Source organism: Typopeltis vanoorti, chromosome 10 (assembly GCF_054136105.1).
Source record: "Typopeltis vanoorti isolate ZY-2024b chromosome 10, IOZ_Tvanoo_1.0, whole genome shotgun sequence".
Lineage (NCBI taxonomy): Eukaryota > Metazoa > Arthropoda > Arachnida > Uropygi > Thelyphonidae > Typopeltis > Typopeltis vanoorti.
Window position 1 is genome coordinate 40,934,729 of NC_143558.1, and position 26,191 is coordinate 40,960,919.

The window sequence follows — 26,191 nt, forward strand, 5'->3', positions numbered from 1 at the left end:
TATCTCCCCATTGGCTAAAAAATTTCTTGACGTTGTCTTCATTCTCCAGGTATTCCAAGGGAAATCTAGTTATTCTTAATGTTTTCTGTAAACTCCCTATTAAATAAGGTTTGATCGTTTGTCCCGCACAAGGGAAACCCTCTAATAATTTGCTTCTTGTTTGGTCATTTTTGACTACAATTTGGAATCTTTCTTTTGAGTATGGTGTGAAACCGTATATGTTTTCTGCCCCTACTGTATCAATCAGAGCTTTCACTAACGTCCGCTCATCTGGGAGCCACTTGACTTCGATGCCAAGCGTTCTAGTTCTGGGTAAGAATAACGGCATTGTTGGGGGAAGACCTAACTACTGGCTGTAGAAGGGGGGGAGAGGTAAAGGAGGGCAAAGTCGGGGAACGCCCGGTGTCCCTCACAACAAGCGAAGAGATAGCAGAAGGAATGGGTAAAAGAGCTAATAATAAGAAAAAAGGTCTTACCAACGCCGAGGTACTTCTGTAGAAAGTGAGCATGGAGCTCTCTTCGGGCCGCAGGAACTGGATCCTCTTTTGGACTGGAAGGCACAGGTTCTTTCTTCTTCGAACTGGAACTGGAGCTCTCTTTCACGTCTTGGCGAGGGTGAAAGTGAGGGGGAAACCCATCATTGGCCTACGAAAAATGGCAGGGTCAGAGTGCCCCTAGTAGGAAAGAAAAAGAAGGGAGGGGAAGTGATAGTGAGGTTGAGGTGGGAAGATGAGGGGGTGGGAGAGAGGGAGAGGAGAGGGAATAGGATGGGAAGGGCGGGTGGGGAGTAGGAGAAAGGAAATGTAGGCCTTAGCTCATATCTCACATCTATCTAGTTCCTCACTATTAGATGACATTTTTTCACCCTCTCCGGTTTCCTGGCTCACAAGATGGAATGGACCACTGAGGTAGCCGGTGCCCGGGTGACCTGCCCCTTCAGGGCAGCCCGCCTCGAGTAGGCCTGCGCTGCCTGGGTTTTTCCTCCGAACTACCTCCGTGGGAGACCAGGGAACAGAACAGACCTCAGGGGGGATGCGAGACCAAGGAAGTGACTCAGAGTGGAGCTGCTGCTGCAGATGGAGATCTTAAAGCAGCAGCAGGCAGAACTTGATGTTGTTGTGTCTGACATTACACAGGATTGGAGGAGAACACCACTTGATCTTAAATGTGGTGTCCCCAAGAGCCTCTCTTTCAAGATGTAAAAATCTCCTTAAGGAACCGTAGAACTTATAAAGAATGATCCTGGAGAGATCCAACAGATTGGGAGGATTAGTCGGATTAGAAAATTTCTTTCTTACCTTCCAGATGTGGTATTTGAGCTCGTTAATAATGAATACCACTAACTTCTGCTTGTTGTTGGCTGGGGGAGCGAACTGCAGGAAGATGACTCCCTCCTGCAGCAGGAGGGGGATGCGGAGCTCGAACCTTAGCCTCCTCCAGATGTTGATGGATATAGGACACCGGTAGAAGGCGTGCTCCACGGTGTCCAGGCTCCCACAGAAGTCGCACATGGGGTTCCGGGTGGTGTTGAACCGCCAGATGTTGCTGTTGACTGGAAGGTGTCCGTACGCAATCCTCCATGCCAGGTCCTTTCTCGACGGGTAGCCTCGATGTTTGGTGAGGTGGCCGAAGAGGATCTCCTTGTGACTAATCCCCAGATCCGGAACGTTGGTACGAACGATGTTGAAGAAGTGTTCGTACCACGTGGAACTGTTCCGGATCGCGGCGATGTTCACACCCGACGAGCGGAGTTGTTGCATTAGCTGGCACAGTCTGTTGTAGTCCTCTGGAACAATGTCCGCCTTGGGACCCTGATGGACTGGGATCCCAAAAAGGGGAAGCTTGTGACCCAAGAAATACCACACAGGGTAACTACAGGGATGTGTAGTCTGCAGGACCCTGTTTAGATGGAACGCGGTATTACTTAGGTACCTGATGTTAAAGGAGGGGAGGCCAAAGCCCCCCCCCCACTTCTCCGGAAGTTGAAGGATGTTGAGGCCAACTTCCTGGCGTAGATTGCCCCAGAAGAACTTCAGGGGCTTCCTGTAGAGCCGGCTTTCCTGATCCTCGCTGATGTTTGTGATGTTCAGGACGTGCTGGAGCGCAGGGCAAATGATGGTCTTGATGACGGTGGCCCTGGAGGAGAGTGACAGCTGTCCATTTTTCCAGTCCTCGAGTTTCTCGACGGTGTTGTTGTCGAGATGTTCGATGTTAAGCACGGGCTGTTCTTCAAACAGGACCCCCAGGATGGTGAGGGGGTCGGCAGTAGGGACGAGGCCTGCAGGGATGTTGTACTGGTCCCAGACTCCATATAGCTTGATCTTTGTTTTGTCGGGGTTTGATGTTAGCCCCGACACTTTAAACTTCTCTAGGATGTTGTAGAAGTTTAATATGGAGTCATTGTCCCTAAGAGTGCCCACCACGTCATCCGCGTAGGCGGATGACAATGAGAAAAGTGGAATCCCTCTAACCGCTTGAGTTGTTCACAGCCCGCAGGAACGGTTCAAGCACTAGAGCAAAGAGCAGCGGACTGAGGGGACACCCTTGTTTGACCCCTTTCTGGATGGTAATGGGGTCAGATAGGTGTCCGTTGATGAGGAGGCGAGTAGTGCTGTTGTTGTAGCCTCCTCTGATGATGTTAAGAAGTCCACTGCTGACCCGGACTTTCTCTAGGATGTTGAAGAGAAAGCAATGCCAGACGCTGTCGAACGCTCGGTTCAGATCTATAGACAACAATGCCATGGAATACTTCTTGAGGTTAACCAGACGAAGCACTTCTCTGATGAGGATGAGATTGAACTCTATCGATCGACCAGGAATACCATACACTTGTGTACTTTTGATGATATACCTCATCCCAATTTTCAGTCTGTTGTTGAGGACACGGGCGAGGATCTTGTAGTCCGTGTTCGACAGACTGATGGGGCGCCAGTTTTTGATGACCAAAGGGTCCCTGTTGGTTTTCGGGATGAAGGCGGTGTGGCATTCCAGAAATTCTCGCAGCAGGTTCCCGGTGGTAAGGAAGATGTTGAAGACTGCCACGAGAATGGGGAGGATGTGGTCCCAGGCCTCTCGGTAGAGTTCCGTGCTTAAGCCGTCTGACCCAGGCGCTTTCTTGTTGCGGCACTGTTTGAAGGCTGATGTAATTTTGGCCGCTGTAAATGGTGTATCCAACCCTGCTTGGATGTGCGCAGGGAAGGAGTCAATGTTCCAACAGGAGTAATCCTGGATTAATGTCACGGATTGTGTTGTGACATGGAAAGCCTTGGCGTTGGCTGGCCACGAACCAGCTCCTCTCCTTGTAAAGGTCATGGAGCCGAGCTCTTCTGAGGAAGGCACATTCCTGGCCCCATTTTTTCATGTTTTCTTTGATGTTGTTCTTGAGTCGTGCCCAGGCATCCCAGTCCCAGCCAGCGGTGCTCCAGGTGGAGCACAGTTGGTTAAGCGTGGCCGAGAACAGGGACGGGAAGTTCGATGGTAACTTCCAGGGGCACGGACCAACATCTACAGCTTCTAAAGGATGGTACCTGAGCACGACTAATTTGTGGTCCGAGATGGAATAATTAACTGGAACTTGCCTTATTGTCTCGGCTCTGGAGACAAGGGATGGTGTTAAGTAGAGACGGTCGAGCCTTGTGCCGATGCCTTGGCCCGTCCAAGTATGATCTCGACGGTAGGGGTTATGAGCCCTCCAGATATCCGTCATCTGGAGATTCTTGAGGTGAATTTCCAAATCCTGATAGCCAGCAGTACCTGTAAGTGGATTTCCCCCTACTTTGTTGTAGGCCGGGTCCGCCACACAATTGAAGTCCCCCATCAAGATGACGTGATGGGCGCCGTATAGATAGTTGTGTAACGACTGGAAGAATGCAGGTCTTAATGTTGCATTTACCGGGGCGTAGATGTTAATGTACCTGGTGGTACAGCCCCGGTACTTCCAGTCGACGGCAAGGACTCTCCCTTCTGTGTCCCTATGGATGTTATGGACAGGGTACTTATGCTAGCCCCCCCTCCTAGGAGCCCCTAGGAGGGGGGGCTAGCATAAGTACCCTGACCCCGGCACTGTGACTGGTGCCGAAGCTCCAAAATGATGTCACGGGGTACTTATGGCTCAGTTCCTGCATGTCCCGGAAGTGGAAGAAGTGGGTCTCCTGCAGGAACAAGAGCCGGATGTTGTGGGCTAGCATAAGATTCCACACCTCCTGTTGTTTTGGTAGTGAACGGAGCCCTCGGATGTTAAGAGAGGCGACACAAAATGGGGGTGGCGACACTAGGATGTTTTAGGTTATTAAACCCGGCCTAGATCTTTGATGCGTAGCCTCTTTACATATCTGCTGAGGTCGTCGATCTGTAGGGGGTGGTAGTATATCCCGCTTCCTGCAGACAGTCTTCCAGTTTTGAGTGCGAGTTTGAAACGACCTCGAACTCGTGCTGGGTGTTAGAGATCTTGAAGCTTGTGATCTTGTTGTCTTTAATCTTGTAGCTATAAAGATTAAACTGGGAGCCGGTAAGTCTTTGGATCTTGGAGTTGATACTTTCCCGACGGGAAGAGGAGGTTTCTACCTCCATCTCGGACTCCGATGTTGTGGAGTCCAAACCTCCTTTGGGGCGACTTCATTGGTGTTTCTTTTCTATTTTAGGGGAAGCCGCCTCTTTCCTCTTCTTAGGGAGGTCTTGTGGGGGTAGAAGGTGTTGGTCCCCCTCTTCGGTGGTCAACTCTACTGCCGGGGGGATGCTGGCTGCTGCAGGGGTGTCTTGTGGAGCATCCACAGACGACGCTTCCTCTGATGTTGTTGAGGGGGGATAGCTGTTGTTGTGCTATCCATTGCGTCATCTGTTCCCTCGGCTGTGTGGTGTTCTGCTTCCGACAGTGGTGGAGGAATGTCGAAAGTGGCCGAGGGGGGGACTGATTCCTCAGTAGATGTTATCACTGGGGGGGAAACAGTCTCTTCTGCTGATGTTGTTGCAGTAACTGGACGCTTCTTTATTTTCCCCAAGATGGTCTGGGAAAATGTTTTGTCCCCTGCGGCGGTGGTGGTGATAGTAGGTGGTGCTGGAAACTCACCCGCGTCTATTACAGGCGGCGGGTTCAACGGTTCTATGGGCGCCCCTGCCCTCTCTGCAAATGTGCACAGAGAGCATGATGTCACTGTGTGTTCAGTGGTTGCGCACTTACGGCAGGGGTGTGTGCACTGATGGGAAATGTGCCCAACGCCGGAACAGTTGAAACACCTGGCTCGGGGGCAGTCACTAACCAGATGTTCCACCGAGCCACATCGCAGACACTGTCTTTGAACTCCGGGATAATTTACTAGTACACGCGCCATGCTGATGTTAACCAGATTAGGCACTGGTTGGCGCATGTCCATGGTGAAGGTGACTTCTCCGGAGTACCAGGCGGGGTCTTCCTGGGAGACGCTCTTTTTTGATGTTGCTCACTTTTCCCCATTTTGAAAATGTCTGTATCAGCACGTCATTGCCGGCTTCTAAGTACTCCATGGGGAAGCGGCTGATGGTCAACTGGCGCACTTGGAACCCAACCATGGAAGGGGTCACCTGCTTCCCTTGTACTTGGAAGCCCTCTAACAGTCTATCTCTCGTTGAAACGTTCTTCACAAATATCAGAAACCTTCCCCCTCCATAGAAGGTGAAGGAGAAGATGTTCTGAGCTCCTACTAGCTCCTTTAGGACTTTGGAAAGGATCCGGGAGTCCTCCAGACCTGGTATCTCCACTCCTAGAGTCCTGGTCCTGGGGGGGACGAGGATCGTCTTACTCATACTTGGTCTCTGCGTCTAGAAAAAATAAAATTAAAAGAATTAGAGTCCGTGTACTCTAAGTAAATCCCGTAGCACTTCAAAGAAGTGCTACCAGCAGGTTAAATGTTAGTATAACAAACAAAAGGAACAAGTTAGTACAAAACAACAAGTTAGTATTAATACAAACAACACTATTAAGATAAATATAAAGGATATCCTGGATCTTTGGCAACTTTTGGCAAATAAGGTCTCTTCAGTGGGAGCCAGGCCCAAGCTGAGATACCAGGCAGAAGCATTCGCAGGTCATCTCTACCTATAGGAGCTGCCAAATGATGTGCCACCCTTTTTTAATAAATTACTCTGGATTTAGAGAAAGATGTTGAAAGTTTATTTTTCACTTGGTTAGAGTATAATAAATTTAGTTTAATCCTTTATCCAAGTGTGAGCAAACAAAGTTTGCGCCTAAAGGTTTTGCATTATAGGAGATACTGGGACAGGAGTGTCGGTAGCTTGCTACACCTTTGCAACGAGTTGCCCTGGTGTTGTATCACCTTACCCCAGTCCTGAAGATACTTTCAGGCTCAAACTTTGTTTGCTCACACTTGGATAAAGGATTGAACTAAATTTATTATGATTACATATGTATGTAGAAAGTTTTTTCACTTTGTCAGAAAACAAATTATACTTGTCAAGAAATTACAGTCGAATTTTGTTGTAACAAGCATGGAAATAATGACATCACAGTTGTAATGATTTTAATTTATGCATATTTCCATACAGTTGCTCACTTTTATAATGAGTGTACTAGATGGGCATACCATACACCTTTTGGTAACTATGCAGACATTCTTAATTGCTTGGTTAGTTCTTGTTATAGACAAAAATGAAAGGAGGGACAGCTTTTATGATCACCTGAATTTGAATATGGACCAGTTTATAACCTAATCTTGTCCTTGTTGACCAACCCTCTCTGTCTCTCCAGTGTCTAGCCTCCAGCCCTCCTCCTTCACTTTTCCCAAATACTGCCACGGTCTAAAATAAGTTAAAAATGAACCCTTTGGTTGGAAACATCTTTACTAAAAGAAAGCATTTCTCGGTTCCTGAAAAAGTAGAAATTATTTGCGAGTTAGAACATGGTGCAAAAAATGTTGAAGTGTGTAAAACATTTAAATTAAAGATACCAAGAAATTATATATTTGGCTTAATCCTTTATCCAAGTGTGAGCAAACAAAGTTTGCACCTGAAGTATTTTCAGGACTGGGGCAACTTGTATAAAGAAACTAAGACTTCACATCACTTACTTTAGTATCCCATAATGTAAAGCACATCTCCTTGTGGACATGTATAATGCTATGCATTATGGGAAGTGTCACTACCCAGACTGGTTTCAACCTTTATTGAGGTCTCTTCAGTTGGAGCCAGACCCAGAGGTGATACCAAGATTGAAGTAATGCAGAAGTCATATTTTCATATAAGAGTTGCCAAAGGTGTCACACCTTATTAAATTACTGTGGATAGAGAAAGTTGTTGGAAGTTTTTTTCACTTGGTTATACTATAAATTAAAGATACCAAGAAATTATATTCTTGGTATAATAGCCCAGATTTGGTCACCTGGTTTTCAGAAGGATGAAGAGATGTTGGAAAGGGTCCAAAGGCGACTGACTAAGGTAGTTTCTGACCTCTGGAATGTCGAGTATGAGGAAAGATTGAAAAGATGTAATTTGCAGAGTCTAGTGGAGAGAAGGAAGAGGGGAGATATGATAGAGACCTACAAGTTGGTAAGGGGTTGTTATAGGATCAATGGTGGAGAAGTTCTACAGAGAATAGTGGGAGATCAGGGGAGAACCAGAGGTCATGCCTGGAAACTGTATAAAGAGGGTGTGAGTAGGGGAGTGAGAGGCAGGTTTTTTTCGTGCAGAGTTGTGAATGATTGGAATGCCTTGCCTGAGAGTGTGGTGTCTGCAAGGAGTTTGAATGTGTTTAAGACCCGGTATGATGAGATGTGTGTGAGATAAAAGGACCTCCTAGATGAGTCTTTGACTCCATGAGGTCTTGTTTAATAATAATAATAATAATAATTTAACATGTATATTGTCATTTGGGAAGTTCTTTATACACTAGGAGTATGCTTGTTGGCCTACTCCAAGTGTATGCAAAAAAGTTTGTGCTCGAACTGTTTTCAGGATTGGGACAACTCCTATAAAGAAGCTACTGACTTCACATCACTTAGCTTAGTATCCCGTAATGCAAAGCACATCTACTTGTGGACATGTATAACCAAGCAGAAAAACTTACAACTATCTCCAATCCAGAGTATTTTAATAATAAGGTATGACACCTTTTGGCTACTTGTATATGAAAATATGACTTCTGCATTACTTCAACTTTAGTATCACCTCTGGGTGTGGCTCCCACTGATGAGACCTCAATAAAGGTCGAAACCGGTTTGGGTAGTGACCCTTTCCATAATGCATAGCATTATACATGTCTGCAAGGAGATGTGCTCTGCATTATGGGATACTAAGGCAAGTAATGTGAAGTCATTAGCTTCTTTATACGACTTGTCTCAGTCCTTAAATTGTTCAGGTGCAAACTTGTTTGCATACACTTAAATAAAGGATTAAACCAAGAATATAATTTCTTGGTATCTTTAATTTATAGTATAACCAAGTGGAAAAACTTACAACATTCTCTTTTTTTTTTTGCAGCTCATGCTTAATGATACTACTCATTGATCTAATTCCTATGTGACTTATTCTCCTGAGTATGCAGTGTTATACTACTCCTTCCAGATAACTCTTGGCTATCCTTCATGCACCGTGAGCATCCTACCCTGCAGATCCTTATGCCATGGTACTTCTTGAAGCTACCTTCTAAATGTATCATAATCACCTGCCTTGTAGTTCCATATATGCCCCTCCTTAACTGGAATTTCCATATCTTTTGCTGCTTTCAAGTCAAGATCACATGTCATCTTGGAGAACAAGGGTTGGGATATCTGCTGGACATATCATGTAATTTTATACCTTAGTTCAACATATCTCAAACAAAGGCATCAGGAGAACGTGAAGGATACAGGAATTCTGTGAACCTGGAAATGAGCCTCCCAAGGACGTGTTCTGGTAAATAGGCTCTAGAACCTCGTGATGTGTGACAGGTTGCTCCATCCTCTTGAAATACCTGTGAACAAAATGGAATGTTTTTTGCACAACACATCCTATGCAAATCCTGAGTGAATGGAACCAAAACATTCAGGTAGCATTCTCTATTCAAGGTAACAGTTACACCATCCTCTTCAGTGAAATAGGGCCCAATTATGCCATGGCTGGAAACCACACACACCATGCAATGACCTCGGTTTGAAGAAATTTCTTTTGGGCAACAGGTCTCGAGAAAAAAAAGGAACTTGTAAGTTCATCAATTTACACAACCGCTTAGATGGAAATGCGCTTTGTCCAAGAACCAGACATTATGGAAGAAGGATGGGTCTTCATAGACATTGGCCAGCATGCATGCACAGTATTCCCACTGTGCAGGATAATCTGTTGCTTTTAAATACTGACCCACCTGAATGACATACAAAAAAAAAAGGCACCTAGCTCTTTAAGGATTGTCTGTAGTAACTGCTTTGGTATTCCAAGTTTTACTGCTGTTCAGCATTGACTGTGTTTCAAAAACTGTAACACTTGCTTCAGCACACACCCCTGATTCTCATTTGTGTTAATAGTTCATGGTCTCCCCGAATGCCCTTTGCATTGAGGCAGAACACTCCTGGTACGTCGGAACCTCTCGATTAAGGCAATGATGACACTATTGCTTATGGCATGCTTACAGAAACGATGAACAAACTGCTCAGAAACATGTCATAGGCTTGTACCATTTGCTCTACCAACTCCATATGAACGAAAATAACGCTCAACAATAAACGTTTTTTCTTCCAATGGCAACACCTTTACTACAGCTAAATGTAATGGTGTAGACTTTAACATGCTCTTCTAAGGTTCATGCACTTGAACGGCATATTTCATAGCACTGTACTGAAGGAGTATCAAGGTTCAGTACTGTTTTTTTTGCACCATACCATATTACTAATTTTTGCTCCAGAGAAACGTTTATTCCCCTTATCATAGAATCACTGTAAAAAATTACCTGCTTATGCTTCTTCTCTTGTTGATTCTTGCAATTTTCTCTTTTGGCTTTGTACTTTTTGCTTTTTTTCTGTTATCAGTTTGACTAAGCTCTTGCTGTTACTGCAGCCTTTCAATCTTGTACTTAGTTCTGTAAAGGACTACATGCAAGTGCACTGCTTCTTTATTCAGGTCTTCTATCTTCTTCCGAACTTAGAAGACCTGAAGGCATTCTCAGTATTATTGCTGATATTTACATTTCTGGTCTTCTATCAATACTCTCTGCTTTGCCATCATGTAATTTGTTCTTTCTGCATTCACTCTTAAAAACATTTATTACATACTCAACTCACCAGTTTAACTCTGCTTCCAGAAATTTTTCCACCTTTGTGAATCCTTTATCTCACAAATTCTACACTGGATAAAATAATGCAAATATAGCTCACCAACAAAGGCATCTTGGCTACCATTGTTCTGCTATGTGTATGTGCCATACTAACAGTATATAGTTTAAGGAAATGCACATATTTTGCTTAATTTTAAATAACTCGCTCTATCTTGCACATTTATAAAAACAAATAAATACAATAAATTAACTCAGTATTATAAGCAAAAATTTGAAAAAAATTACTTTCTGCAACGTTGCGATATTCACCATACAACCTCGAACCTGATATCCGAATTTAACAAGCAAGTTTCCTTCAGACTCCTGACAGAAAATCTGCTGAAGTTATTTCATCCTTCAAGTAACGAAGGTTGTTTCACCTAATCTTTGAGTTATTTTAAATTTGTTCACTTATTGGAGATGTCTGAAATAAAGTAGTGATTTTTCATTTGAAAAATGGCACTTCAGGTAAGGATGGGGACTACATAAATTGGACTTTGTAATCTTCTGATGATGTCAGTACTTTTTTAGCTGATCCATCTTATTCCTATGGTGACAACTAGTAATATGATGGGATCCTTGTATCTAGATTATTTAAGATATGCTTTTTTATCACATAGCTGATTTTGAAATTTCATCTTTGATTATAATAAATGACTGAAAACAGAATGGGAGATGGCCCAGAGAATAGATAGCTAATATTAACTTGGAAAAAAAAAATTGGTTATTGTAGATAATTATAAGCCATTGTATTATTATTTTGTGCTTGCAGAATGAAGAAAATGCTGATTTTCTGTGGAGGCTTGCTAAAGCAACTCATCTTTGTGGTATTATTGCTCATAAGAATGGTGAATTAGAAAAGAAAAAACAATTGGCATATGAAGGTAAGTATTTCTGCATCCATCTTATAAATTGGTTCCATTATTGCATCAAGTAAATTTGAAATGGTGCATTTATGCACAAATTTATCTTATATGTTTTGATGTCATGCATTACCTGTGTTATAATCATTTCTGCTATATTCTAACTTTTTTTTTTTTTACTTTACTTCCAATGTGATTATTTGCCAATTTGAGTTAAGTAACTTTTAATGAAATCAAACTGTTTTGAACTTTATATCAAGGTTGTTTTTCAGGAGTATATACATTACACAAAAGCTACTTGAACACTGTCTGCCTAGTCTAACCTCTTGTGGTGGTTTAAAGAATTATATCAACTCAATTCAGAAAACCCTAGCTAATTACAGGAGCATGTATTGATTTTTTTAAAATTTTGCTAGAATCCTGTTGTTATTAACATGTATTAGTCCTTTCACTTTTTGATGTTCTAGTGGAAAGGCTTAGACATTGGTTATGCATTATTACTAAATAGCTTAGGGAAATAACAACGTAGACTAGGATATACATTAAAATAAATTTTTAATACCCTTCCAATATTTCGGCAACGTCACGTTGCCATTTTCAACAGGAACTTGTGAGCAAGACGTGCAATCAGACACATCAAACAGTAAATGAGGACGAAGCAGGAAGCTATTCATTCTCCTAATGGTGAGAAGCTATTCTTTCTCCTAAAGTCTTAATGGTGCCCCCTAGCGGGCAATGTTGGTATTCTTGGGCGATTGGGCTGAGGTCTTCTGATGTAGGTTTCCCAAATTTGAGGCAGTCTCATGCAGCTTTTTGATGTTGTTATAACAATTTGAAAGTTAGAGTTCTGTTCCACAAGGTGTGGCTTTTGAGTTAATATAGCTTGCTTAAGTTCTGTTATTTATAACTGGTCTACAGGTCCTGTTCACATGGTATATGTTTCTGTTATTAAAAAATAATAATTAAAAAAAAAACCACTAAAGTTTCCTAGTTGACTTTTTGTTAATTATACAGGTTTCTCAGCTAAAATTGTAGGCATGGTTGCTCATCCTGAATTTGGCATTATCACAATGCATTACTTGAGAGACTGCTGTTATAAGGGTTGGATGTGGTGTGTTGACCATATCTAAGAGATTTTAAAGCCATCATTTCTGTTTACATTTGGCTGTTCAATGGAAACCTCACATGCTGCTTGAAATTTTCCTTCAAACGATGTTCTGGTCAGATGTTAAAGTTGTGTTCCTTTCAGATTGGTCTTACGGCATTTCCTTCAGAGCATGATTGAAATCTTATTTTTGCATGGTGGTTTAAATGGATATTGCATTTGTGCTTCTTCTGTGAGTTATCTTTCTACCATCATGAAATTAAATACTCTTTAGAAAACAGGTATTTGATTCCACAACGTAAAGCAACTGTATCCTTAGATTAGCATTGCCCACACATTCTTGAATGCAAACAAGTTTAACTGCTACTGATGCTATTGTTCACTCTCCTGATTTTTTTTCAAACTAATCTTTGATCAGTTTTATTTCTAACCCATCTCTAATATCTATAAGTTAAAATATGTTTGAACACTATGCTGATTTAATGTTTGGGCCAATTTATTTTGTATTCCATATAAATTTATTCAGTCTGCTCCTTATTTTCACTGAATGTTAAATATTTTGCTACTTAAATATCTAAAATATTTTGTTTGTTGTATAAGTTCTCTATTGAGAATATAATTGATATTTTCATGTACTTGCCTGTTTTAATAGCTTTGTCTTTTTATTGCTGATTTTCATACCAAATTTTGTACTGTTGTTATTCAAGTGAGTTAAATTCATAAAGACTGAGTGATTTATTTATTCATTTTACTGTTATCTGCATGAAGAGCTGAGTCGAATATCTCTGATTTTAATATCAGGTTTAATACATTCTTTCATATCAGATGATAGCAGGTCTATGGAATGACCCTTATGAGAACAGGTTGAAGATTTATGGGTTGCAGAAATTGGTTGATAGGCAGAAAAGGGGTGATATGATTGAGACATTCAAATTACTGAAGGGTTTCTATAAGATTAATTCAGAGGATATTTTTCAGAACAGGACTGGTGGTGGGAGGACTAGGGGCCATTCATGGAAACTGGGCAAGGGTGTGGTTAGCACGGGTGTTAGAACTAGGTTTTTTACTTGGAGAGTGGTGAATGAGTGGAATAAGCTGCCAGAGTCTGTTGCAGGTGCCATGACTGTGAATGAGTTCTAGGCATAATATGATAGATACTGTGCGGATGTTGAATAGCTGTTCTTGACATGATGTTTAGGGTCTCCCTCGATGAGTCTAAGGACTCCTTGGAGTTGCCCGTAATAATAGTAATGGAATATTCATTTTGTGGACTTTGAGAAGTCCATATAAACAAGGAGAATGCTCATGGTAGCACTTGAGTTTCTGCTTAGTTTCCTCATCTCAGTTAGAAACATTATTTATAAGAGTGTTTAGTTTCCTAATATGGGTCATCATAGGATCAATAGCAAAAGGACAGCATGTAAAATAGTCATATCGTTATTTTTACTAGAACCTTAATGTAATTAGACCATGACACACTACATTATGCACATGCAGTTTGCATGTTTCATTGTTGAATATACTAGTTTTTGTTCTTGTTGTTTGAGTCACACTGAAGATGCCCTTGATACTAGGGTGAAAATTTTATACCAATAAAGTATGTACATAAGTTAAATGTCTTATGTTAATTAATTATCATGTCTTACATTTCTATACATTAACTTATTTAATTTATTTAGCTCTGCTGATTGTACTGTATTATTATTATTACATGACACCTTGAGGGAGTCCAATGACTCATCGAGGGAGGGCACCTATTCTACAACTCTGCATTTTTGAAAATTATGGAGACAACTACCGTGAATAAAAACTTTAGTTTAATATAACTAAAATCTACATTTAGTTATCTACTCTACAGCTCTTATACTCTACAACTCTGTTTCCACCACTCAATTCACTAACTACAATGAACCGACTACAATCGTCATCCACACCAACGGCATCTACTGCCCACCAGTATCTTTACAGACAATCACAAACATCCATGCCCATGGCGGGATTCGAACCCGCAGCCTTTTAGCTGGGAGAGCAGATACGCTAACCACTCAGCCAGCCACGCCGGTATGTTTATCTGTCCCTTATTAATATTTGAAAATGTTTGAAATTATTTGAAAAGAAAAGTTTCTTTTCTTTTCAAATAATTCTCAATTATAGAGCTATACTTTTTGAGCTCTGATAGTGCATTCTCCTGTTCACTCAGCTGTGATTGAGACACAAGGAAGTATATCATCATGCTGTGCGACTCATTCTTGCGATCATATTTTGCATGTTGTAACCAGTCTTCTGTACTCTCTCTGATTGATTATGTTACAATGAGCAAAACATATAGGAGTTTGTATTAAATTCTGATTTCCTTCATCCTTGTTAATCATTTTTTTTCTTCATTGTTACAATATGTACAAGTTAAATTTTGTTTTACATGAAAGAAACTAACCAATAAGTACATAGTCCACTGTAGGAACAAAGGCCTGGCAGCTAAAAACTACAGCTGATGTTAAGAACCTCTAGCTAATGGCTGAGGGGCATAATGACATGACTCAGCTGATAGAAAAGAACTGTGTTTAGTTGACAAAACTTTTCATTATTTAAAAGCTTATTAATTATCTAGTTTATGATCTTTAATATATTTAGCATATGAAAAGTCACTGGCTGCAACTTTGCCAAAACATCTAAACCTATGATATTCGCATCACACATCTGCCAGTAGGCAGAAATAAGAAGCGGCAAGTGTATTATTGTTGTGCAGGTGTACTGTGTTTTGTTTTTGCTCAAGGTTTTGCTGTAATGTGAATTATAAAGGTAATTTAATTTAGGCATATAATAAAATGTTGATTTTTTAAAACTATAAAAAATGCATTTGATTTTAGTTTTGAATAAATTTGTTTTGAATAAATTTATCATGGCTAGTGAAAATAAAAAACAAAAATTATGAGAATCAAGCAGCCGAGAGTTCCAAAGTTGGTGGACTGAAGAGTATGGTATGATTAACAAAGACATTAAAGCAGCATGTGTTTTATGTTCTGGGACAGTTGTATGCAGAACATTGTCAGTAAAATGACATTGAGATAAACCATAAATTGCTCCTTGAGAAAAGCAAGGACAAACAGAATTTATTGCTCAGGCAATTAAAAATAGAAATATTCAACAACTCTAATGAAATTATCGGCAGTAATTCAAATATAACTGCTGCTAGTTTTTTTGCCTCAAACATAATTGCCAAACAACAGAAACCTTTTAGTGATGGGGAATATATAAAAGAAGCATGGTTAAAATGCCCACCAGTTATCTTTGAAGATTTTTATTCAAAGAATAAAAGATATGCCTTTAGCTAGAAACATGGTGAAAGATAGAATCTTGGAAATGGCTAAAAATATAACTCCTCAGCAAAAAATAGATATAAAATCTTCTGGATTAATTTCTCTTTGTTTTGATGAGAGTACATCAGCAGATCCAGATGACATAACTGGATCAGCTCGGTTATCAATTTTTATTTGTTATTGTGTTGGGAATATATCAAAGAAGAATTGATCAATTTAATCAATTTAACATCACTAGCAACAAAAGGAATAGATATTTGCAATGCAGTTGTAAATGCACTTGCTGAAAGAGAAATAGATCTTTCCAAAATTGTATCAGTAACTACTTGTGCTTGCAGTATGACTGGAGAGGAAAATGGTTTTCTGTTTTATTTACCGAGCGTATTGGGCATTCAGTTCTGGGTTTTCATGCATTATACATCAGTAGATTTTATGCACAAAGGCCAAAGGCTAGTTTCAAGCCACTGGAAGATATTATGAGCCTTGTAACAAAATTGGTCAATTTTATATCTGCACATGCTTTAAATAAATGAAAATTTCTAGAATTATTAAATGAGGTAAACTCAGTGTACAATGGTTTACTTATGTACAACAACGTCTGATGGTTAAGTTGTGGAAAAAGTCTTTAAAGATTTGTTGAATGTTTAGATGAAGTTAGATTTTTTTTACATAATGAGAAAATCATTGAAAAATATAATCAATTAATGGATGTTGAATGGCTTTAGAAATTAATGTTTTTTACTGATTTGTGCTTACATTTAAATGAATTAAATGTTAAACTGCAAGTGTTAAAGACAGTTATTGTCATGTTTGATTTAATCAACTCATTCAAAGCTAAATTACAAATTCTCAATTGCGACGTTATTTCCAATACTTTAGAACTTTTTTCAAATACAAAAAAATTCTTTGCAGATCTAGAATCTTATGAAAAAATAGATCAAGTTAAATTGACACAAGAGCTTTCTGCAGTTATTCAGTTGACAATCAACAAATTTTCTTCAAGATTTGTGCAGTTCAGACAATTTGCAGAAACATCAAAATTTATTTTACATCCAGACACATCAACAGATAAAGTTCCATTTGGAGATTTTCAGACTTTCAAGCTGAATTTGGAAGATATAGAAATGCAATTAATAGATTTTCAATCCAGTTCTATATGGAAACAAAAGTTTGTTGATTTGAGAAATGACTTGGAAATAACTGAAAATGATTGATTATTGGGCATAATTAAAAGGAACACAACTTTAACATCTGACCAGAACATCACTTGAAGGAAAATTTCAAGCAGCATGTGAGGAAATAGAAATGAGAACTTGAAATGCCATTCCCAAAACCTTTAGTTGTTTAAAAAAACTAGTGACAGCTATATTATCAATTTTCTCCTCTACGTATGCTTGTGAGTCATTATTTTCTGAAATGAATTTTATAAAAGACAGTTTAAGAAACAGAATGACTGATGAATCTAGGTCGGTGTGTGTGTATTACTAAAAGTGATAAAATATGTACCTAATATAAAGCATTTGGTATCCAGTGTACAACAGCAAAAATCTCACTAATCAATAATTGATATTGATTTGTGTTTGTGTTGCCCTCTGTGCAGTTGAAACTTGGACATTGAAGAAAGAAGAAATTAAGATTTTGGAAAGCTTTGAGATGTGGATTTGGAGGAGAAGGATGGAAAAAATGAGATGGACAGATAAAATAACTAATGAAGAGGTCTTAAAAAGAGTAGAAGAAGAAAGAAGTCTGTTAAGGAGGATAAAAAGAAGAAAGGGAAACTGGATCGGACATATTTTGAGAGGGAATGGAATCATCAGAGATGCCATTGAAGGAAAAGTAGATGGAAAAAGACCCAGAGGAAGAGTAAGGAAAACAATGCTAGATGACATGCTGAATGGAGACAGGTACACAACCTTGAAAGAGAAGACTCTTTCAGAACAGAAGAGAGTGGAAGAAAAGTTTTTGCTACTAAGAGAAGAACCTGCTCAATTGCAGAATACTCAAGAAGAAGATTGATTTGTATATGACAATGTGTATGTCAAGTTATGAGTTCATCTTTATGAAATTCTATGTTAATTTTTAAACTTGTCTCAATAAAATCCTGCAATAATTAATTTTCTATTAATTTTTTCCCCTATTAAAAATTGCCCAGCACGTCAGCAACTCGATAAATATTATTTTTAAATTTTTGGCACATGCACATAAAAAGGTTTGCCACGCTAGTCTAGTCCTTGGACTCCTTGGAAGTTCATATAATAATGGTAATGTTACTTTCCTTTATCTTATTCATATGGCCTGAAATTCCGGGAAATTTGAATAGTGTGCACAAACCAGTTATAGTACAGCTGTCCACTGCTATAAGGGATGAGTAGTACCCTTATCGAATTAATATGCCATCATCTGGCAAGCTGAGAGGCTGTGTTCTTGGATTACATGCATTTTTGTAATGTTGGGGTTTAGTGATTCGACAATTTTCTTATCTAACTGAAATGCTAGATTTTAAGGAGCAAAGAACCTGCATCAAATTTTGCTTCAACCTCAAAAAGCACTGCTGCATAAACCCACCGAAACATTTAGGAAACATTTGGAATTTGCAAATTCTCTACTGCTGAAAAAAAGGACATCAAGTTCACAGCAATGTCAAGTCAATCTAGATTTTTTTTTTTTTAATATCCAAGGCATTGTCTCCACAAGGAATTCCCCTCTCCCCCCCCCCCCAACGAAACTGTCAATGACAAGTTTTATTGCTCTACTGTAAGGTTTTGTTGCAGCGACTAAGGGAGAACATTTGGCACAAACATCTAGACAAATGGAAGAACAATATGACTCATTGCTTTGACAGTTTCTGGCTTCTGAAAACATCTCAGTTGTTCCTCATCCCACTGTTTGCCCCCCCCCTCCGTGACTTTCATCCTCTTCCCCAAGATGGCTGAAAGGATGTCATTTTGTCATGATTGAGGAGATACAGGCAGAATCTCTGGAGATGTTTGACACAGTCAAACTTGAGGGCTTAAAGGGATTCATAGCATCATGGGAAAATTGCTGAGATTGCTGTATACATGCCCAAGAGACTACCTCAAAGGAGGTGGTGGAAACTAGGAGTTAGGGTAAATAATTTTTTTATGGTCAAATTCCCTGAACTTTTGGGCAGCACTTTGTACATTCCCCCTCCCTCCCAGCTGTTTTAATATCAAATCATCTTCCTATACATTCTTCAATTCTAATTGTTAATTTGCAACTTAAGCATAGGATATGGGGGATCGCTTAAGGGTCAGAGTTTGATAACCAGATCGTGATCTGAACATAGCTTTTTTAGCAATTTTTAAGTAACTTTACTTATCTTTAAATATTTTTAAAATGTTTAACCTTTCGTTCAACTTCTCATTTCTCAAACTTCCAGTGCATCCTCATTTTTCCTCTAGGTGAATGAGGATGGACTTGCAGTTTGAAATTTAATGGACCAAATTTATTCTGTTTTAGCTTAAGCCAAAAGACAATGATGATGCAATAAGATGAAATATCATGCTGGCCAGGACATCATCCTAGCCATCCTCAATAGGAAACTGGGATAAACATTGAAAATCTGCAAATAAAATAAATTTCAAATCATTATTAGCAGAATTGAAGATAGGAATTATCACCATAAGAAGGATTGATAGAAAAGTGAAACTGGCAGAAGACTTGGAGAAGTATCATTTCAACATAATTGGTGTTACCAAAACAAACAAAAAAAAAAGACAAACTATTTTTTTGTTCTTCTAAATAACAAATACAAAATGTTATTCAGTATTTAGGAAGTAATGATTAAGCAAAGGAAAGAATAACTATAGTATTCAATGTTAAGCATGAGGATAATATTCTTGAATGGCAAGTGATATTAGCAGGAAGTCATTGACTCAAGAGAGGCCCACATTATCCCCACCAGTTGTCATACCTATTCTTAAATTCATTCACACTGCCTGCACTCATAACTTTCAAAAGCAATCAGTTCCAATCATGCACTGCTCTGTGAGAGAAAGATCTGCTCTTACTCTTTTCTTGATTGCATTCATTCTCAACTTCTATGGATGTTCTCTTGTTCTCTTCCTACCTGCCATAAAATTTAAAAAAAATTCACCTACTGGTATACTATATCAAGCTTTCATAGGTAAGGCTCATGTCACTCTTGCTCTGCAGTCTACAATTTCTCAATAATCGATAACTTTTAATACTCGATATTTTTAATACTCCCTCCACTGTGTCAGCATCATCACAGAAATGAGGAGACTTGCACACAATAATCCAAGTGGGATTGTATTAAGGTATTGTAAAGGGCAAAATAGCTTCCTTATTTATGCATGTTAGTGTTTGCTTCAGCATTGCATTATCTTGTCACATATTGAAAAAATTCCTTAGGATTTTTCTTGGCCCCATTTGCTAATTTCTGCTCATACTGAACAGAAATTACCACTTGAGTAATTTTTCATACTGAGCAAAATACCAGTTGATTCCCCCCCCTTTCCTGGCCTACTCTTTATATGCTTTGTGCAATTGATTATTATCATTATTCGTCTTGTCCTACCTCCACAGTGCCTTCTTCTTCCAGATTTCATGCTTATTCTCTTCATTCATCCATTTGACACCACCTACCTTATTCAACCTTTTGACTTTCAAAATACGTTTATATATTTATGCTATTAAATATCTCTCTCACTGTGCAAGCAGCATTTATCTCCTTCCTGCTTAACTCTTCATTACATGTTATCATTCATGCTGTCTCCTAAGCTTTTTATAATCACCAACCTTTATAGTTCCACATATGTTATTTCCTCACAGAAGTTTTCATATAGCTAGCTACCGCCTAGGCCAGGGCTGGGGAACTCTTGGCAAATGTGGCACACCAGCTACTTTTTTCTAGCACACAACCCAGGGCTCACCTTAAAAAATAATTAAATAAATAAACACATATCCAACATCTTTGCTGAGTTGTATATTTTAACTTAATAGAATACACTTTTATGAAGTAGAGCGATAACAAATAAAAATGCAATAAAGAAACAAACACTATCAACTGATTTAGTAATAAAAAGTAATAAGAAAATGAAACAAACATCCTATTTCCAAGTCATCTATCTCCGCAATATATTGACATACAAATTTTGTCCCATTCAGTTGTTGCATCATTCGCCAGGCAGCCAGACATGGCACAACTCCTTTACCATCATTTTATTTATTTTTTATCATGTTTCGTAAAGAATTTATCAGTTTTTTTTCTAAAGTGTGTATATATGTCGTGGATTTAATTAAATCATAAATCATTCAAATATGGATTGGAAGTATTTATTATCAATTGATTAAAAATAAATGCATATTTTCTTTACATTGCCATAAATATAAGTTATTGTTAAAGCTATGCGAAATGTGTTATCAATATTCAGGAATATGGAATGTTATCTGCACGTGATTAGATGGCATGCACACCTTTCTCTTTCATTTGCATATGTGTAGGTAGGCCTACCTACTCTACCTAATTTTTGATTTGTTTAAACTTAGTAGTTGTATGCAGAGTGATAATGATGAGATTTTCGGAGTCCAAATTATAATTTTTGTCAGTGTCCGCATTTTTACACCCCATAATTCGATCTTCATTAAAGTTGGAAGCTGTATGAGGAAAGCAATTATTTTTTGTATGTACATTGCGGTTGTACAACTTTGGTCATTCAGTTATAATTTATTTTTTTCTTTTGGCTTTTCACTTTATTCTCTTCTTGACATCCTTTCTTTCTTACTCCTTTTTTTCTATTCATATTTATGGTGTGTGCATGTGTATATATATAAATATACCATTATCATATATTTTTATTTGCTTCCTGCCTTTTAGAGCTTGTACAGAATGTCACAACCACCTGCAAAGAAACAGACATTCGAATGAAGATGATATTAGAGATTTGAAAGAATACTGGACTGAAAATTTTGGCATTATTAAGAAAGATAATAAAGAATTATACATTTTATGTTCCGAATCAGTTGTTTGTAGGACTTCTTCTGCAAAGAGGCATTTCGAAACTTTCGTAAGAACTTAAGCACTAAAAGAGAGCAAGAACAAAGAGAATTAATTTCTCATAAACCGAGCAAGACAAAAAAAAAAAAACATCTGATACTTTGATGAAATTTATTTCAGATAGGCTTAGTTTTGTGGTTTCAAATGTTATTGCCCAACATGGAAAATAACTCAGTGATGGGGAGTATATTAAAGAAGCATGGCTAGAATGTGCTCCTTTCCTTTTTTGATGATCTTCCAGAAAAGGTAAAAATATTCATTATACAGTGCATTAAAGATTCATCTTTGAGTAGAAAAACAGTTAAGAAACATCTTTCTCTAAATCCAGTGTAATTTAATAATAAGGTGAGACACCTTTTGGCAACTCCTATAGGTAAATATGACTTCTCCATTGCTTCCACCTTAGTATTGCCACCTCTGGGTCTGGCTCTCACTGATGAGACTTCAATAAAGGTCAAAACCAGTCTGGGTAGTGGCCCTTTCCTTAATGCATAGCATTATACATGTCTGCAAGGAGATGTGCTTTGCATTATGGGAGATACTAAGACAAGTAGTGATGAGAGCTTGGTTCACCTTTACCACAAGTAGCCTCACTCCTGAAGATACTTCAGGTGCAAACTTGGTTTGCTTACATTTGGATAAAGGATTAAACTAAATTCATTATAGGATACTTAAGTTGGAAAGGAAGACAGAACAATTAACAAAAGATTTAGTCTAGCAATCTTTGCTCGATTTTGTAGGGTTGACGAAGTATGCGAAAAGATGACACTACCTGAGTTCGTAATTATTTCGATTAACGCTACCTGAGCATACCATTGGGATTAAAATATGTAAAGCAGTTATAAACGAATTATCTATTTGGCAAATTGATACTTCAAAAGTGATAACTGTCACAACAGATAGTGCATCCAGCATGATTGGTAAGGAAGCAGAATTTGTAATTCTTCAAAACATGTTAGTCATCCACTGATAGGTTTTCATTGCATCATACATGAAGAGACTTTATATGCAAAAGCTGGCCTAAAGGAACTTCAAGAAGTGATACAAACAGTAACCAGGTTGTTAATTACATTTCTGCACATGCTTTGAATAAAAGACAACTTCATAATCTGTTGAATGAGGTGGATTTGGTGTGCAAAGGACTAATAATATATATAACAATGTTTGTTAGCTTAATTGAAGTCTTGTTCTGAAACGATTAGTTGAATGCCTGGATGAGATAACTCTCTCTTTTTGACTAATCAACATATGTTTTATAAAGAAATGTATGACATCATGTGGGTTTGGAAACTGATGTTTTTTTGCAGAGTTTTGTGAACGTTTAAATGACTTAAACTACAGGGCTCTGGTAAGACTTAATGCTATGTCTGATGACATAGAGGCATTTGAAATGAAATAGGAGTTTTTAAGAGGGATGTAGACAGTGAGAGATTTAGATATTTTCCAAACCTAAAGTAATACATAAATGATCTCCTGAAGGATGAAAAAAACAGACCTCCAATGTCTTAAAAAACTATTTTTTAAACGTCATTGTGTCAACTGTTGAGTAATTCTCTCTTCGATTTCTAAAGTTCAGAGAATTAGAAGAGAGATTGCAATATTCATTGTTTCCAGACACTATAAAACTGGATGAATCAAACTTGCAGATGTTTTCGTGGATAAATATGGATGATTTTGAAATACAGATAATTGATTTTCAAAGTAGCTCAATTTGGAGGCAGAAGTTTGTTGACCTCAAAACTGACTTGGAAAATATTGAAAAGAAGCAATTAGAGACGGGAGCAAAAGAGAGAAGTGCGGAAAACGAGGTACTAAGGACTTGGAATACTATTCCAAAAACTTTTGTGTTTAAAAATGCTTACAACAGCGTTACTATCCATTTTTACATCTACATATTAATGTGAATCATTGTGCTCAGTGATGAACTTTGTTAAGTCTCGTAATAAGAGTAGCCTTACAGATGAAACTAGTAGCTTATGCATATCTCTAAAGGTTACAAAATATAAACCTGATATTAATTATCTGTCATCAGTGATGCAGCAGCAAAAGTCTCATTAATGCTAAATAAATAAAACGTCCGCTATTTATCATTCTCTAGTTTTGATTTGATGTTTTCTGCTAAAAATGGTAAAGATTAACTTCTATTTAATATATTATGTAGATAAAATAACATTTTGTTTTATCTGTAATTTTTATGTATTAATCATAAAGGATTAAGAATTGATAAAAGAATATCTTTCATTTTCTTTGCTTTTATTGTGCTTTAGTGAAGTAAAACGATTATGATATTGTGCACTAATATATTGAAAAGCTTGGAAAAACTTGTCTGATTGATCTTTATAAAAAAAAGAAAAAAAATTCAGAATTATTGTTTACTCTTTTGCTGATGTTAAAAATTGCATCTTTAAATTGTGTGCTTTATATAGCAGCTAGAATTACACTTAAAAGCAAATAAAATATATCCATGCTGTCAAGAGGGTCAAAGAACTTTTAAGTAAAAACTCCTTCACTAATTTTTATATTCATTCAATCGTACAAAATTCTTTGATTTTACTGCTGTAGTGTGATTTTTGATTATTTGAAAAGATTCTCCCAATACTTAAGATGCCAAATAATAATATTTTGTCCAAAATTTCGGTTGGCATGTGAGAAAATTTTCCATCAAAGATTTGACAATTTGGGCACGCACACTTAAAAAGGTTGCCCACCCCTGACCTGACCTGGGCGATTATGTCATGATTACTCTCACCAGCTGGAGGGAAATGCAACACCCACTCACGATCATATCCTCTGATAAAAATTATCCAATCTAAGGTTCTTGATCCTCATGTGCCCTCCTTTACATACTACTTGAGATTGTTATCTCTCAAGAACTTAAATTAATTTTCCTTATTCACAAATACTATCTCTTCATTTCAGTCTATTACCATAATTAAAATCATCCATAATGTGATCACCCTTCCATTGTTCACTAACTCAAGAAGTTGCTTATATATTTCATCACTGCCTTCCACATTCCCTGGCTTCTAGCAACATCCAGCTAAATATTACTTCCTGTCAACCTCCACCTCTGAACCATTGCTACTATTTTCATTGAGGTACTATGGTATTATGTTCACATAAGTGGGCATAATACCATAGTACCTCAATGAATATGTGGGCATAAGGTACTATGGTATTATGTTCACATTAAGTCTCTACCTTATGTGGGCATAATTCCTCTGCTATCATCAGCAGCAGCAATCCCCTCACCCATTCTTGTCCTTTCTGTCATTCCAAAAAATATTGTACCCTTCCATTTCTATTTGTGTCAGAATATCAACCTCTTCCAACTATATTTTGCTTATCGTAACAATTTGCGAATAAACTCAGTCAGTGAAAAAATTTCATCTTCATTATATCTGATTCTCTTGGCATTAGTACATAAACATTGCAGTTCACTTTCAGATCTATAACTAGTCCTACCCATGCCACTTTTTAGTTGTGATTTCTCCTCACACTTGCCCATGCCCATTTGCCTTTATCTCCAATTGCTCTATACATCTCCTCACTCAACTACACCCCCATCACATCCCAGACCATCCTCATTACTGTGCTAATTATCTGCATCCACACATTCACCGTTACTTCCAATATCCACTCTCCTTATGCTGTGCCTTGTCCACCATGACTATCCCCATTTTCCTGCCCTTGCATTTTTTGATAATCTCTCACAACACTACTACTACTACTATTTCCATTAACAAGCATTTCAGTCTCATCCATTTTACTCTCCTAATCCTTCATTTCACCTCTTACTTCCTCTGATCTCTTGTGTTTATCACTCATTGCACTTCCTTCTAGCAACAGTCTCTCCATTTGACTCACACCAAATCCATTCAAATGCCATCCACTTTTGTACAAATCCATTCTTTCCTCAAATACATTCCACATATCTACAAACTGCACTCCCTTCTCACACAGCTATGCCAGCATTCCATTCATAATTTTTGCGCTCTATCTCTACTTGTCGTTGTCAAACTTCGTCAGTACACTGACAACCTTTCCTACTACAGTGTTATCTGTCGCTCACCTCAGTAACTTTTTGATATCAGTCCATCTTGATATTTTCCTTATGTTCAACCAAATCATTTGTTGTAACTACCACCAACTCTCTTACTCATTTACTTGTATCCAAGGCATCAGTTATCTTGCTCATTCTCCAACCTGGAAAATAGATCCTATTGATTCTCTCATTAACTACACCCCATCATCATCATCATCATCATCAAATTCCTGCCATGTACCCTCAAGGGGTGTACAGGATATGACAGTACTACATGAAAAATTTACATCATTACTAACTTCGTATCTACAATTTTCCTCCAAATCAGTCTGTTACTTGTCAAGACTCCAACATTATCAGATCTTATATTTCTATCGTCTAAGGCACTTTGTACCGTATCAATCCACCTATATCTTGGTCTTCCTCTGGGTCGTTTTCCTGCCAACCTGGCAGAGAACACTTGTTTTGCTAATCTTTCCTCTCCCATTCTATTTAAGTGACCATACCACCTGAGATTAGCTCTGCTAACGCATTCCTGGATGCTGACAATG

General features: G+C 38.3%; 1 protein-coding gene across 1 annotated transcript in view; it reads left to right on the plus strand.

Moving 5' to 3' along the window:
• Positions 1-26,191, plus strand: part of LOC150102361 (regulator of microtubule dynamics protein 1-like) — a 213,409-nt gene that overhangs the window by 52,450 nt on the left and 134,768 nt on the right. Inside the window, exon 3 of the mRNA XM_090399337.1 lies at positions 11,043-11,154. Within this exon, the coding sequence (XP_090255463.1) occupies positions 11,043-11,154 (112 nt within the window). The remainder of the gene's footprint in view (positions 1-11,042; positions 11,155-26,191) is intronic.